The 15,414-nt window shown below is 41.2% G+C and overlaps 1 protein-coding gene across 1 annotated transcript; it reads right to left on the minus strand.

The window, feature by feature from the left end:
* Positions 1-2,251: 2,251 nt before the first annotated feature.
* On the minus strand, positions 2,252-6,231 carry ACRV1 (acrosomal vesicle protein 1). Its single transcript, XM_082341061.1, has 3 exons — positions 5,634-6,231; positions 3,630-3,749; positions 2,252-2,858 (listed from the first exon to the last, which is right to left on the minus strand). The coding sequence occupies exons 1-3, from the start codon at positions 6,202-6,204 to the stop codon at positions 2,734-2,736; spliced, it is 816 nt and encodes a 271-aa protein (XP_082197187.1). The 5' UTR covers positions 6,205-6,231; the 3' UTR covers positions 2,252-2,733.
* Between the last annotated feature and the right edge of the window lie 9,183 nt (positions 6,232-15,414).

A 15,414-nucleotide genomic window follows, 5' to 3' on the forward strand; every position in this document is an offset into this window, starting at 1 on the left:
ATGATCAAGTGGGATTTATCCCAGGGATGCAAGGATTCTTCAATATATACAAATCAATCAATGTGATACACCATATTAACAAATTGAAGAATAAAAACCATATGATCATCTCAATAGATGCAGAAAAAAGCTTTTGACAAAATTCAACACCCATTTACGATAAAAACTCTCCAGAAAGTGGGCATAGAGGGTATCTACCTCAACATAATAAAGGCCATATATGACAAACCCACAGCAAACATCATTCTCAATGGTGAAAAACTGAAAGCATTTCCTCTAAGATCAGGAACAAGACAAGCATGTCCACTCTCACCACTATTATTCAACATAGTTTTGGAAGTCCTAGCCATGGCAATCAGAGAAGAAAAAGAAATAAAAGGAATACAAAGTGGAAAAGAAGAAGTAAAACTGTCAGTGTTTGCAGATGACATGATACTGTACATAGAGAATCCTAAAGATGCCACCAGAAAACTAGTAGAGCTAATGAATTAATTTGGTAAAGTTGCAGGATACAAAATTAATGCACAGAAATCTCTTACATTCCTATACACTAATGATGAAAATTCTGAAAGAGAAATTAAGGAAACACTCCCATTTACCATTGAAACAAAAAGAATAAAATACCTAGGAATAAACCTACCTAAGGAGACAAAAGACCTGTATGCAGAAAACTATAAGACACTGATGAAAGAAATTAAAGATGATACCAACAGATGGAGAGATATACCATGTTCTTGGATTGGAAGAATCAATATTGTGAAAATGACTATACTACCCAAAGCAATCTACAGATTCAGTGCAATCCCTATCAAATTACCAATGGCATTTTTTACGGATCTAGAACAAAAAATCTTAATATTTGTATGAAGACACAAAACAGCCCGAATAGCCAAAGCAGTCTTGAGGGAAAAAAACGGAGCTGGAGGAATCAGACTCCCTGACTTCAGACTATACTACGAAGCTACAGTAATCAAGAAAATATGGTACTGGCACAAAAACAGAAACATAGATCAATGGAACAAGTTAGAAAGCCCAGAGATAAACCCATGCACCTATAGTCAAGTAATCTATGACAAAGGAGGCAAGGATATACAATGGAGAAAAGACAGTCTCTTCAATAAGTGGTGTTGGGAAAACTGGACAGCTACATGTAAAAGAATGAAATTAGAACACTCCATAACACCATACACAAAAATAAACTCAAAATGGATTAGAGACCTAAATGTAAGACTGGACACTATAAAACTCTTAGAGGAAAACATAGGAAGAACACTCTTTGACATAAGTCACAGCAAGATCTTTTTTGATCCACCTTCTAGAGTAATGGAAATAAAAACGAAAATAAACAAATGGGACCTAATGAAACTTCAAAGCTTTTGAACAGCAAAGGAAACCATAAACAAGACGAAAAGACAACCATCAGAATGGGAGAAAATATTTGCAAACGAATCAACGGACAAAGGATTAATCTCCAAAATATATAAACAGCTCATGCAGCTCAATATTAAAAAAACAAGCAACCCAATCCAAAAATGGGCAGAAGACCTAAATAGACATTTCTCCAAAGAAGACATACAGATGGCCAAGAAGCACATGAAAAGATGCTCAACATCACTAATTGTTAGAGAAATGCAAATCGAAACTACAACGAGGTATCACCTCACACCTGTTAGAATGGGCATCATCAGAAAATCTACAAACAGCAAATGCTGGAGAGGGTGTGGAGAAAAGGGAACCCTCTTGCACTGTTGGTGGGAATGTAAATTGATATAGCCACTATGGAGAACAGTATGGAGGTTCCTTAAAAAACTAAAAATAGAATTACCTTATGATCCAGCAATCCCACTACAGGGCATATACCCAGAGAAAACCATAATTCAAACAGACACATGCACCCCAATGTTCATTGCAGCACTGTTTATAATAGCCAGGTCATGGAAGCAACCTAAATGCCCATCGACAGACGAATGGATAAAGAAGATGTGGTACATATATACAATGCAATATTACTCAGCCATAAAAAGGAATGAAATTGGGTCATTTGTTGAGATGTGGATGGATCTAGAGACTGTCATACTGAGTGAGTAAGTCAGAAAAAGACCAAATATCATATATTAATTCATATATGTGGAACCTAGAAAAATGGTACAGATGAACTGGTTTGCAGGGCAGAAATTTAGACACAGATGTAGACAACAAACAAATGGACATCAAACGGGGAAAGAAGTGGGGAGGTGGGGGTGGGGGTGGGATGAATTGGGTGATTGGGATTGACATGTATACACTGATGTGTATAAAATGAATGACTAATAAGAACCTGCTGTATAAAAAAATAAATAAAATTCAAAAATAAAAAAAAAGAAAGAAAGAAAGAAAAAAAAATGGATCTCCCTTACTGTGTGGAGCAGAAGGAAGTTCAGGGTGACCCTGCCCCTGGTTGATGGGAAAAGACTCTGTCTGGAGTCTATATTCTTTAATCATGTGGAATTTATTGAAAAAGAAAAGAATGTTGAGAGATGGGGTAAGGGGATAGAGAAGTTGGAGGCCAGAGAAGAATGTGTAACAGGGCATAGATAGGAGAGGAAAGATATTTGAGCTTCCTGTCTGACACTCAGGCAGAGGAAGATGTGATTAGTTGTTGACTGGGGAAGAAACTAAATATAAATTGAGTCCAGTAGGGTGAGGGAGGATTTTTGCTGCCTGAGTCAGAGCAGGAAGCAAGGGCACAGGCTTCTAGACCTTGTTGCAGAAAGGTTGATTCCGACAGCATATAATTTGCATCCTGGTTCCATGGGAGAAGAGGTTCATGGATGGACACATGTTTTCACAGCCCTGGACGATGAATTGAAGTTTTCCACCTGAAAGAAGTAGAGACAGACTGTAATGAGCAGAAAGCTTCCTCCTCCAATCTTAGCTTTCATCCATGGTTCCCAGTGTCCCTATGTAGGCATGACCAAATCCTCCAACTTGTATAATCTTTCGCTCCTCCCTTCCATCTGCTTCTTCTGGGCCCTTCCCCCGATCAGTTGCCCACTCTCTCTAGTGAGGGACCAAACGAACCACAAGGGAAGTCAGGCAGTCAAGGGAAGTTCATGGGATGGAAGTAACCAAGATCCCTTCCTTATTTTGGGGATGAGGACTGAGTGTAAGGGCAGAGAGGTGTAGGAAGACACACATACATGTCTGCCAACCTGTGAACACAGACTGGTGGACAAATGTTTATTACTTAACTCATTTATTCAATATTTACTAAATGCCTACCATGGGCTGGACATTGTGCTAAGTGCTAGGAATATATAGCCATGAACAAGATAGACACATTCCTGAGCTTACAGTCAATGTCTCAATGGCTCAAGGGGCAACCCACACATTTCTTTAATAGGAAGAGACAGCCAATCTCCCTGCCTCTTTTTAAGACATCGTAAGCCTGCTGGGAAGGACCTCTCCATCAATAGCTGGAATTCTGCTCTTGATTCTTGAAAGGATAAGGTTCTCCAGAATCTCCAAGTTTTTGGGGAATCACAGCTTGTTCCCTCCTCAGGCCCCCGCCACCCTATCTCCTTCCCGTTAGTACTCAAGCTGGTTGATGTGTTCTCTGGCAAAGACTGGCTCATGAAGTCCCCACATACCTTCAAAGATCTTCTTTAACATGCACTGCTGGGAATTCTGGGTGGAGCAGACTCCCTCTCCTCGAAGACATTTTCCTTGGTCATTCATATAAGAGCATGTGTGGCAATTTAATACTGGGCCTGAAAATTTAAGATCAGCCTGATGAAATAACCTTAGGATCCAGGTTGTGTAGCCTTGAGTCACACATCTGGGGAGGGATGATGGGCAACAAGTAGGTGGATACAGCACATTTCTTTTCCTGGTTCTTGTTGGGGATGTGAGGGCTCTGTGCCTGAAAGAGCATATTTTCTCTTCTGTGCCAGAGGAAATGCCTTCATTCTTATTGCTTCATCTATGATTTTCATTGCTGATGAATCCCACATTTATCTCTCTAGTACTGACTTTTATTCTAATTCATCACCCAGTGGCTTCCCGGACATTTATCATTAGATGCCCTTCTGCCGTGTCGAACTCAATAGGAGCAATAGAACTCCTCATGTGACTGGCTCCCTTTCCTACTCCCCACCATACTCTCACTTATCCACAAGGCACAGACACTTGCAGTGAAATCTGACTGATTAATAATCTGTGTTAGAATGCTGTAATGTTGCAAACATTACGTCAATTCTCTATTCTCAAAGTGACCTTCAATCAGGTCAGTTTGTCACAAAGCGCAGTCTCTTTGAAGTGATTCCATATTGCCTCTCTACCTCCACTGCCAATTCCCTAATTAAGGAAGCATATAAAGTGGAAAGAATATGGGCTTTGGAGTCAAACTTAAGTTTGAATCCAAGATTTGCTACTTTCTAGCCGGATGATGTAACTTCTCTAGTCTGAAAATTTGGAATACTGCTACTTATGTAATGGGGTGAAATATAAAGTGTCTATGTCTGGTAATAACTTGAGACATTAAACCTTGGATCCTGCTTTCCTTCCTTGAAGAACCCCTTTTGAGTAAGAGCCAAAGAATTGCAGTTGTCCTGGGAACTTATTTCTGGATCTAACAGACAGAAGTATCAGTATGCTTTACTTTCCATTGATGAAAGAAATGTTCACATATTGAGTGAGGTATGGAGAAGTCATTCTGGTTTATACATTAGTTAACTTGAATTTTATGCTAACTAAAACAGCCTCCTTGTGGCCTATTGAACAACTGCTTTAATTATTAAAGAAAAGGTCACATTAACCAGAAGTTAAAAATGTCCATGTGAAAAATAAAGATTAAATATCCCTCTTCATGGGATGCCAGTTCCAGTACTCCACTGATGATAAAACTCCCTTCCCAGGTGCCAAGGCCATACTGTACATACTGTACATGTATGTGCTGGTCTTTTTTTTTTTTTTTTTTTAATACCTTGAAGAAATGTATCCCTGACTTGTTTAATGTTCTTTGTTCTGACAAGATATAGAACTGTGCTCAAAACTCTGCTCCTCCAGAGCAGTTTCTCAGAGTAATCTGGGAAGCTGGCTTCCGGGCTATAGTCCTCACTTTGGCTCAGATAAAACTCTTTTCTATTATTATTATTGATTGTTTATTATTTCCATTGACACCGTGTTCAAACATAAAAACCAAGAGCTACCAGCTCCACTGCTAGACATCTCTTTAGAGGGTTTGCAAAGCATTTTAACATAGTTTGTTATGAGGCAGATTTAGCATGAAGCTCACCAAAGTTGTCTTCCGTGAGCCCCTTCCAGGAGAGCTGTGGGCATCTGTATTCACAATTTCTTGCATAGAGTGAAGTTGGAGGGACTGCTGGCACTTTTATATTTGTTTTGTTTTTCTTAAAGAGGGCCCTCTGAACAGTTTAACCTCCAAAGGGCCCCACAAAACCTGGATCTTGCCACCTGGGATTATTGTAAAGAAATGTAAAGAGATGTAAAATGTAAACAGCTCTCTTTGGGAGAGCTGTTTGTGAAGTGTATGAACTATTCTTTCTTCTAAACTCCTTAAAATTGGTTTTCTGTATGTGTTACCTACTTCCCACCTGAAGTCAAGGATGGGCACCCATCCAAATGTGGCTCACCTGAAATTGTGTTTGAAGGCGGGATGCCTGAAGGCTGTTCACCTGATGGCTGTTCGCCTGGTGATTTTTCACCTGAGACTTGTTCAGCTGAGACCTGTTCACCTGCAGGCTGTTCACCTGAAGGCGTCTCACTTGCAACCTGTTCACCTGCAGGCTGTTCACCTGTAGGCTGTTCACCAGAAGGCTTTTCACCCGAAGGCTGTTCACCAGAAGGTTGTTCACTGGAAGCGTGCTCATCTGGAGCATGCTCACCTGCAGCGTGCTCACTTGAAGCTTGTTCAACTGCAGCGTGCTCACTTGAAGCATGTTCGACTGCATCGTGCTCACCTGAAGAATGTTCGACTGCATCGTGCTCACCTGAAGAATGTTCAACTGCACCGTGCTCACCTGAAGAATGTTCGACTGCATCGTGCTCACCTGAAGCGTGTTCAACCGCAGTGTGCTCACTTGAACCATGCTCACTCAAAGTGTTCTCGCCTGAAGAAGTCTCATATAAAGCCTCACCATCTGAAGGGTTTGCAAGTGAAAAGTAGTCACCTGAAGGTTGCTGAACTGAAGCTTGATGATCCATAGAGCCAGGAAGCTCAACAGGTTGACCTGATGCTCCTGGGATGGAGAAACAACAGAAGAGAGATGGTAAAGGTGAGAGAGGACGTCTGGATAAAGAGTTCTTTCCTATGGAGCAAGGCTAATGTTGTGGGGTTCCTAGGTTTCTGGGGGCCTAGGACAAGCACCTGAAGATACTGCGGATGTTGGATGCAGTCAGCCAATTACCTGGGAGACCATGAAGGACAGGGGTGTTAAGGAAACACAGAGACCACCTCTGTGATTGAAGGGAAGAATTTTAAGATCCACAATATTTGTGTGGATCTGTGTACCCTGAGTGGGCACATGGGGGCCCCCTCACCCAGCACCAAAAGCACCTGTGCCTCCCTGACAGAGCCAACATCAGGAAATCAATGTCCCATCATTCATGTAGTCAGAAGTCCACCACTAGCCTCCCTCCAGTTCCCCTGTGGGTGAAAGGTAAGAATGGAGTTATAAGAGGGAGAGAAAGCAAATTGTTTCAGTAGCTGAGTAATTCTAGCTGAAACTGAGGGTGGAAGATTTTAAACTTTGGAGAAGATAACTTTTAAACTAGAGATGACAAATATCTAATGAACCCACAAAAATTACCAGAAGGGATTAAGACACCTTTACTTGGCAAGTTCATGTTCTTTCACATACTCAACCCCAATCCATGTGAGTTGGGGACCCAAAGCCAAGTTGCTGTTAATTATTAAGATAAAAACAATCTTTGCTTCTATATCCCTGAATTGAGATTCCTTGTGATGTACCATTTACACCTACTTTACGGAGTTGTCATGAGTATTCAATAAGATAAATTGTGAAGTGCCTAGTCCGTTGCTCAAATGCTCAGGTAATTTTAGTTTTCCCTCCTCCTGACCTTGCATTTGGAATTACAAAACTCTTAGCTGGTCATTCTGTTCTGACCACTCTCTTCTACATTTAATCCAGCTTATTAGTGGCTGTCAGACAAATATCCTTAAGTACAACTTTCATTTTATTAAGTGTAGCACCAAGCAGACAATTTGATTATTACTTTTTTTAAAAATTATTACTCTTTGACTGAGTAACTGATTTAGACTGAGTAACCTAGAGAAGGGTGGTGAGTAGACTATAATGACTAAGTTATTAATCCTAACCAAAAGCTGAATTACAGGATCTCTGAGGCCTAAGTCCCCAAAATACTCTAGCTCTGTAAGAATCCTGAAAAAAAATATATATATATATATTTGTGTGTGTGTGTGTATGTGTGTGTGTATTCTGAGTGATTTGAAGACCTTACAATCAATAACTTTCAAAAGGCTAGCATTAGAATATGTTGATAAAGGAAAGGTAAGATTTACTAAGGCTTTAAGGAATTTTTAATTTTAAAAAGTTGTTACAGAAATATCATCTGCTTGACTGATCCTTCAAAAGTTAACAGAAGTTTTAATAAAGAAATTTCTGATATGGAAGGGAGGCTTGAAAAAGCACACTAATTTCTTCATCATGCTTATAGTTTATGACTCACTGCCCCACCAAGTGGCTAGCACATACTACCATCTGGTAGCTATGTAGCTACGTTTCTGAGTCAACTTTTGAAAGTCTAAGAAAGCAAAAGACAAAATCTCTGAGAACTGACGTTACAGAAAACACTTTGTCATTTAACAGACAGACCAGAGCTCATGGCCTCTCACTTCTCCTGTAGGAGGAAGGAGGGAACAGAGCCCACCCTGAATGGGGATCCTGAAAGAGGAAATACAGACCACTGGATGGATAGACCAATGAAAGAGGGGCTTGTAAGGTCTCTGGCCCAGAGCCATGCTGTGTTCTCGGATGACTTTCCAGGCATACCACACTCCCATCTCCTCATGTCTCTCCTACATTAACTACACAAGGATCCCCTACACTCAGTTCATGGGGGCAAACCTTCACTGGACCTCTGCAGAACCCCTAGACCAACCTTCTCATTTCACAGATCATCAGATACAATGTCAAGTGGCTGAAAGTATTAGGAATGAGACTGTGCTAAGCTAGTCTCTGATGGTGAAGCCATAACTAGGAGGAACCCACCACAGGTTCAGTAGCTCTCAGAGTTGAACTTGTTCAGCTACTCCTAATTCTGAGTTAGATTGGTTCGGGTAACTAAGATACTGGCCTTCCTTCTTCAAGGGCTGAAATGCCTTAAAGGTGCCTCTTACATGTCCACCCAGAGCCAAGACAAGAGGACTTACCTCTGGCAGATCCAAGCAGATACAGACTCACTAGCAGAAGAAACTTCATCTGGATTTTGGGAGAGAGGGCACCCTGGTGTGGGGTGCCCAAGAGCCGTGAAAAAAACTGTGAGCAGAAGCTCCCAGTGCTGAGCCACAGTCTGGGATTCTAGAACCTCAGAAACAATCCATGATTCATCACAATAGGTTGTGCTCTGAGGTTCTCACTGTCTCCCGATCAGGCAGGTTGGACCTCTGGCAACCCACGGCAAATTGTACTGTGAAGGCTCATGCACCGTGGTATATTGGGGCTCTCTGTCCTACCTTAAAAACTCATATTACCAAAATAACATATACTCTATGTAATAAATTTTAAAATCTATCTACTCTCTTTTTAAAGTGTTCTTAACAGTGAGGTGTGATTAGCTGGTTATTTTTTGTTTGACTCTCTAAATCAGCCTTTTTTCCTTTTGGTCCTGGACCCCAGAAGGATGATCTCTCTTGAGTTGATCACCTGAGTGCTGGTTGGGGTTGGCTTTAGATTGTGTTTAGCCAATGGAAGATTGGAGGAGAGAACACACACACACACACACACACATACACACGGATTGAGATTGAAGTATTTATTCCTCCTATTACCTTCCTGCCACAGTTCTGACACTGGCTGGGTCTTGATGTGAGAGTTTTTGAACGGTGTCCTCTCTTCCATGGCGTCAGCTCTCCACCAGGCTATGGTTACATGTTTTCCTTCCCCTGCTCCCTCAGGCCTAGGAATGACGATGATTTCTTGCAGTTGCTAAATCTGGATGCCCCAACTTTATTTTTTTGTTTCCTTAACCCTGCTCACTTCTGTTAATAGTATTTTCATAATGGCCTATGTCAATCACGGTTTCGGCAGGAAACAGGTGGCAAACTCAAATGGGTAACAGGAGAACTTACGTGATATGGGCATTGAAAAGGGATCTACAAGACATATTTGAAAGCTGTGCCTTGAGCTGTAACTGCTGAGAAGATGGATGCAGAGGAGCATCCACTTGGTATTAAGCTAGAACTTTGGGGGATTGGGTGGCAGAGCTATCATAGCCCCCATCTCCTCCCTCTTCCCTGCCCACCTCTCTTGGACCACTTTGTTACGTGTACCACTGAATGCTGGATCTAGAATAGATGTATTTGTCACTCTTATAATTATTTAATGCTTGTCTCCCCCATTAGACTTTTTCTTAATACATGTAGCAGGCAAGTGTGATGACTTTCTTTTTTTTTTTTAATATTTATTTATTTTATGTATTTATTTTCCTTATTTTTTTTGGCTGCATCGGGTCTTAGTTGCAGCACACAGGATCTTTGTTGAGGCATGCGGGTTCTTTTCATTACAGCCCACCGTCTGCTTGGGTTTCTCTCTAGTTGCGGTGTGCAGGCTTCTCTCTAGTTGTGGCGTACGGGCTCCAGGGTGTGTGGGCTCTGTAGTTTGTGGCACATGGGCTCTCTCATTGAGGCGTGCGAGCTCAGTAATTGTGGTGCGTGGGCTTAGTTGCCCCGCAGCGTGTGGGATCTTAATTCCCCAACCAGGGATCGAACCCGCGTCCCCTGCATTGGAAGGTGGGTTCTTTACCACTGGACCACCAGGGAAGTCTCTTCCCCATTAGACTTTAAGCTCCTTGAAAATGGTGTTCCAGTCTGTCTTGATCACTGTTGTATCCTCACTACCTAACAGCATGCTTGACACATAACAGGTGCATTTTTCCTGCATGAAGGAATAAATGAATTATCTTTTCTGGACCTCGCTCTACTTCATGGAGGAAGATGTATAGACAGCCCCTAGAGTGGGCTGGCTGAAGATTCTGGGTCAGTGGGAGAAAGCAGGACCTCAGGGATCAGAAGTTGCAGAGGCCTACCCTACTTGGCTTGAGTTGGAGGACAAAACTAGGATTTCCAGGTCTGCGGCTCAACTCCTCTGGAGGAGAGAAAGGCATGACACAGAATGCTGTCAATAGTTCCTTTTTTTGATGTGGAGTGAGTTAGGAGAAAGAGCTGAGATCACATTCAGTCAGACTTTTGTTGATAGAAGCAGTGGAAATTAGTGGAAAGGAAGAGGTGCTATCTATACCACCTACCAGTTTAAAGTTTGCCAGCAGTTCTCTTTGTAATTATCAGAACTTTCTGGGACATCCCTGCCTCACGCCTCCCCAGGAGTGACAGTATTAACAGATAAGACCTTAAAGCCTGAATGTTCTCTCCTTAAACCTCATCCTCCAACTTCTTCCTCCCTCTTCTTAAGGTTGGCTTTACAGGACTATACCTCAACCCCACCCAGGCTGGCTTTCACTGGGCTCTACTTTGGGAATCTTCTCCCTGTGTCCAGTAGTCTGGCACTTCAAAGTCCAACCTGTGAGTATCTGAGCTCATCATAGAGGAAGCCATGTGGTGATGGAGAATTCACTATGGAATTTGAACAGTTCTGGAGCTAAGACATCCAGAGGTATTCCAGTTCCTGCCTAGATGAGTTAATGCTCCAATTTCTAATGCCCCAAATGAACCAAAGAACTAGCCAACTCAGCCCCTGTAATGTTTGTGACCTGGTTAAAAAAGATGAACTTAGTCAGAGTCTTCTCCTAGAAATATGCAGTTGGAACACAGAAAGACAGAGAAAATTAGCTATGGGGAGCTGAGTTGAAAGGTCATTTAGACTCATGTGCTGAGACCACTATTTGGGGCCAAACGGGGGATAAGCAAGCTGAGAAGTCCGGGAGAAAGTAGCAGAGAGAAAAAGAGTACAGTGGAGATGAGAGATACCAGGCCTCATTCGGTTTACCTTAAACGATGGGGAATTAGATATACATGTCAGAATACACACCACCCAGACTGGGCCTCATGGAGACCTGAACACAGTCTGTGACCTGAAATAGTTCTGAATACACAGCTGTTCTAGTAATAGTATCTGGTAGACCTTCTTTTCTTCTAGTCTTCCTGCCTACGTTCTTACTGCTCTTGCTCTAAACTGACTTTCCTCTACTCTCTATGCTGTGACTTTCGCTTACTTATAACTCCTACTGATTCATAACATTTTTCTTTTTTGAAGTATAGTTGATTTACAATGTTGTGTTAATTTGTGGTGTACAGCTAAGTGATTCAGTTATACACATGTACACACATATATATTCTTTTTCATGTTCTTTTCCATTAGGTTTATTACAAGCTATTGAATATAGTTCCCTGTGCCATACAGTAGGACCTTGTTCTTTATTTTATATATAGTAGTTTGTACCTGTTAATCCAAAACTCCTAATTTATCCCTCCATCCTCCCACCCCATTTCCCCTTTGGTTACCATTAAGTTTGTTTTCTATGTCTATGAGTCTGTTTCTGTTTTGTAAATAAGTTCATCTGTATCATATTTTAGATTCCACATATAAGGGATATCATGTAATATTTGTCTTTCTCTGTCTGACTTATTTCATTTAGTATGATATTCTCTAGGTCCATCCATGTTGCCGCAAATTGAAATATTTCATTATTTTTATGACTGAGTAGTATTCCATTTATATATATATATATATATATACGTATATATATATATACGTATATATATATGTAAAACATCTTTATTCGTTTATCTGTCAATGGACATTTAGGTTGTTTCCATGTCTTGGCTATTGTGAATACTGCTGCTATGAGCATTGGGGTGCATGTGTCTTTTTTGGATTAGAGTTTTCTCTGGATATATGCCCAGGAGTGGGATTGCTGGATCATATGGTAACTCTATTTTTAGTTTTTTAAGGAACCTCCATACTGTTCTCCATAGTGGCTGCACCAATTTACATTCCCACCAACAGCGTAGGAGTGTTCCCTTTTCTCCACACTCTCTCCATTTATTATTTTTAGACTTTTTAATGATGGCCATTCTGACCGGTGTGAGGTGATACCTCATTGTAGTTTTGATTTGCATTTCTCTAATAATTAGTGATGTTGAGCATCTTTTCATGTGTCTATTGGCCATCTGTATGGTTCATAACTTTTGCTCACTCAGAGTTTCTGAATGTTCATTACTTCTGCTTACTCATGACTTCTGTTTATTCACGGCTTATGCTTACCCCTGACTTCCCTGACATGTGCCTTTGTCTATTCTTTGGTCCTAATAGGCATTCTTGACTCTGACATTCAGTTTTCAAGAGAGAAAATCTCAATGGCTTAACCTCTCATTCTCAACCCTTTTGCACAAAATTCTAATGCCAGGCTACCACACAGGTCTTTCATGCAATTCACAGTGGCCAGGATGGAGGTCTATGTGATACCTAGCATGGTGATCTATGTTAAGAAACCTAGAAAGGGGTCAGAGCTGTGGTAACCATTCTGAAGTTTCCTGAAAGTCAGAGGGGGCACAGTAAAATGGAAGGCATGTTGCTTCACTTGTGCACTGCTACTGCCAGGGGAAGGCATCAAGACCTTGCACAATCTGTCCCCACATGTACTTTCTCTGTTTTGTCTTTCTGCTCCTCCCCTTCCCTTTCTCTACCTTCATCCCAAGCTCCATCACAGGCCACATCCATACACAACTTCTAATTATTCTCTGAATATGCAATGCCCTCTGCATTTTCATGGTTCCCCTCCCCCCTTCCTGAAACCGTACTTCTCCATCTAGTCTTCCTGATAAGCATTAATTCTTAACTCTTCACACACTCCCTGGGAAGTCTTAATCCATGTCAATCACCACCTACCAACTGAAGACTCCCCAAATCCACCAATCTGGCCCATAGACTCCTCTCTTTTCAGTTTAGACCCATATATCCAACTACCAGCTGGACATTTCTATCTGGATATTCCAGAACATTTGAAACTCAACATTTGTGATACTGAATTCATCATCTGTACTCCACCTCTGTTCCTGGGACTTTTAGCTTGGTACGGGCATACCTTGTTTTACTGTGCTTTACTTTATTGTGCTTCTCAGATACTGCATTTTTTACAAATTGAAGGTTTGTGGCAACCCTGCATCAAGCAAGTCTATGGGTGCCATTTTTCCAACAACGTCTGCTCACTTCATGCCTCTATGTCACATTTCGGCAATTCTTGTCTTATTTCAAACTTTTGCATTATTATTAACTTTGTTATGGTAATCTGTGATCAGCGATTTTTGTTACTCTTGCAAAAAATTACGACTCACTGAAGGCTCAGATGATGGATAGCATTTTTTTAATCAAAGTATTTTTTTAAATTATTTATTTATTTAGGCTGTGTTGGGTCTTCGTTTCTTTGCAAGGGCTTTCTCTAGTTGCGGCAAGCGGGGGCCACTCCTCATCGCGGTGCGGGGGCCTCTCACTATCGCCGCCTCTCCTATTGCGGAGCACAGGCTCCAGACGCGCAGGCTCAGTAGTTGTGGCTCACGGGCCCAGTTGCTCCGCGGCATGTGGGATCTTCCCAGACCAGGGCTCGAACCCGTGTCCCCTGCATTGGCAGGCAGATTCTCAACCACTGCGCCACCAGGGGAGCCCTAATCAAAGTATTTTTAAATTAAGAAATGTACATTATTTTTTAGACATTATGCTATTGCATGCCTGCTAGACTACAGTATAGTATAAACATAACTTTTTTATGCACTGGGAAACCAAAAAAATGCATGTGACTCACTTTATTGCAATGTTTGCTTTATTGTGGTAATCCAGAACCCAACCTCCAAGGTATGCCTGGGCGAGTCACATGATAAAAGTTATGTTTATACAGCAGAAACTAACACAACCTTGTAAATCAGCTATAATCCAATACAAATTAATTTTAAAAAAAGCCTTCTCAATTAAAAAGGAGTTATGTTTTCACTATACTGTAGTCTATTAAGCATGCAATAGCATTATGTCTAAAAAATGTATATACCTTAATTTAAAAATACTTTATTGACAAAAAATGCCAACCATCATCTGAGCCTTCAGTGAGTCATAATCTTTTTGCTGGTGGAGGTTTTGAAATACTGTGAGAATTAGCAAAATGTGACACAAAAACATGAAGTGAGAACATGCTGTTGGAAAAAGTGGCACTGATAGACTTGCTCAATGCAGGGTTGCCGCCAACCTTCAATTTGTAAAAAGCAAAATATCTGGGAAGTGCAATAAAGGGTGGGAGTGTGGCACAATAAAACGAGGTGTGCCTGTAACTGACTTCCCCCTTGCCCTCACCTCCGCATTATGTCAGTTTCACCTCAAACTAGTTTATCAGCTCCTCTTTATTCCCACCAGCATAACCCAAGTTCAGGCTCTCATCTCCTTTCCCCTGGACCACTGAAACAGCTTCCTCTCGGCCTCTGTTGTCCTCATTAGAACTTTCTTTTTTTCTGTTGCCAAAACTGACTTCTAAAACTAAAATACTAAGTAGTAAAGTTCTGCAGAAACTCCAAATAAGGGTCTCTCAGATCAGAGCTTCTCTAGCTTCAGCTGCCATAGCCTTACATCCCCACAGGAGCTCAGCCTGCAAACAGATGGTTAGACACTTCCGCACCATCCTTTCGAGACAACATTTTCTCCATAGTCAGGTTGCATGAACCCAAAAGGAGCAGCTGTTCAAAGGTGGGGAAAGCTTCTGTTTGGCTGGCCATATAACATTTGTCCCTTCTTTAACAAATCAAGTCAGGGATGGGAGGAAGGATATTATCACTGGTAATTGTGTGAGTAAAAGGATACAGCAATTTCTACCTTTCACTTGACCGGCTTTTCATAATTGTGACTCAACCAGTGGTGTGCTGAGAGCTGGCTTCAACTGGCTTATGAGAGCTGATTGTTAGAGTTTCAGGAATTTTACAAATTGGTGGTTGAACACAGGTATTAATAAAAATTAACATATAAACTGACAAATTATATTAGAAACAAAGATGAATACTCAAAACCTCATCACTCCTTATTTATTTTACTACATTTTACTATTAATCTTCACTGTTAAGGTTATTTAGTTCTGTTGTATCTGAGTGTTAGAAATACTGTATAATGGTGTGCACATCTCTTAACTTAATTCAGTGACGTCAGGATGGTAGCTTGAAATTGC

This window comes from Balaenoptera borealis, assembly GCF_965194805.1.
Source record: "Balaenoptera borealis genome assembly, chromosome: 11".
NCBI lineage: Eukaryota > Metazoa > Chordata > Mammalia > Artiodactyla > Balaenopteridae > Balaenoptera > Balaenoptera borealis.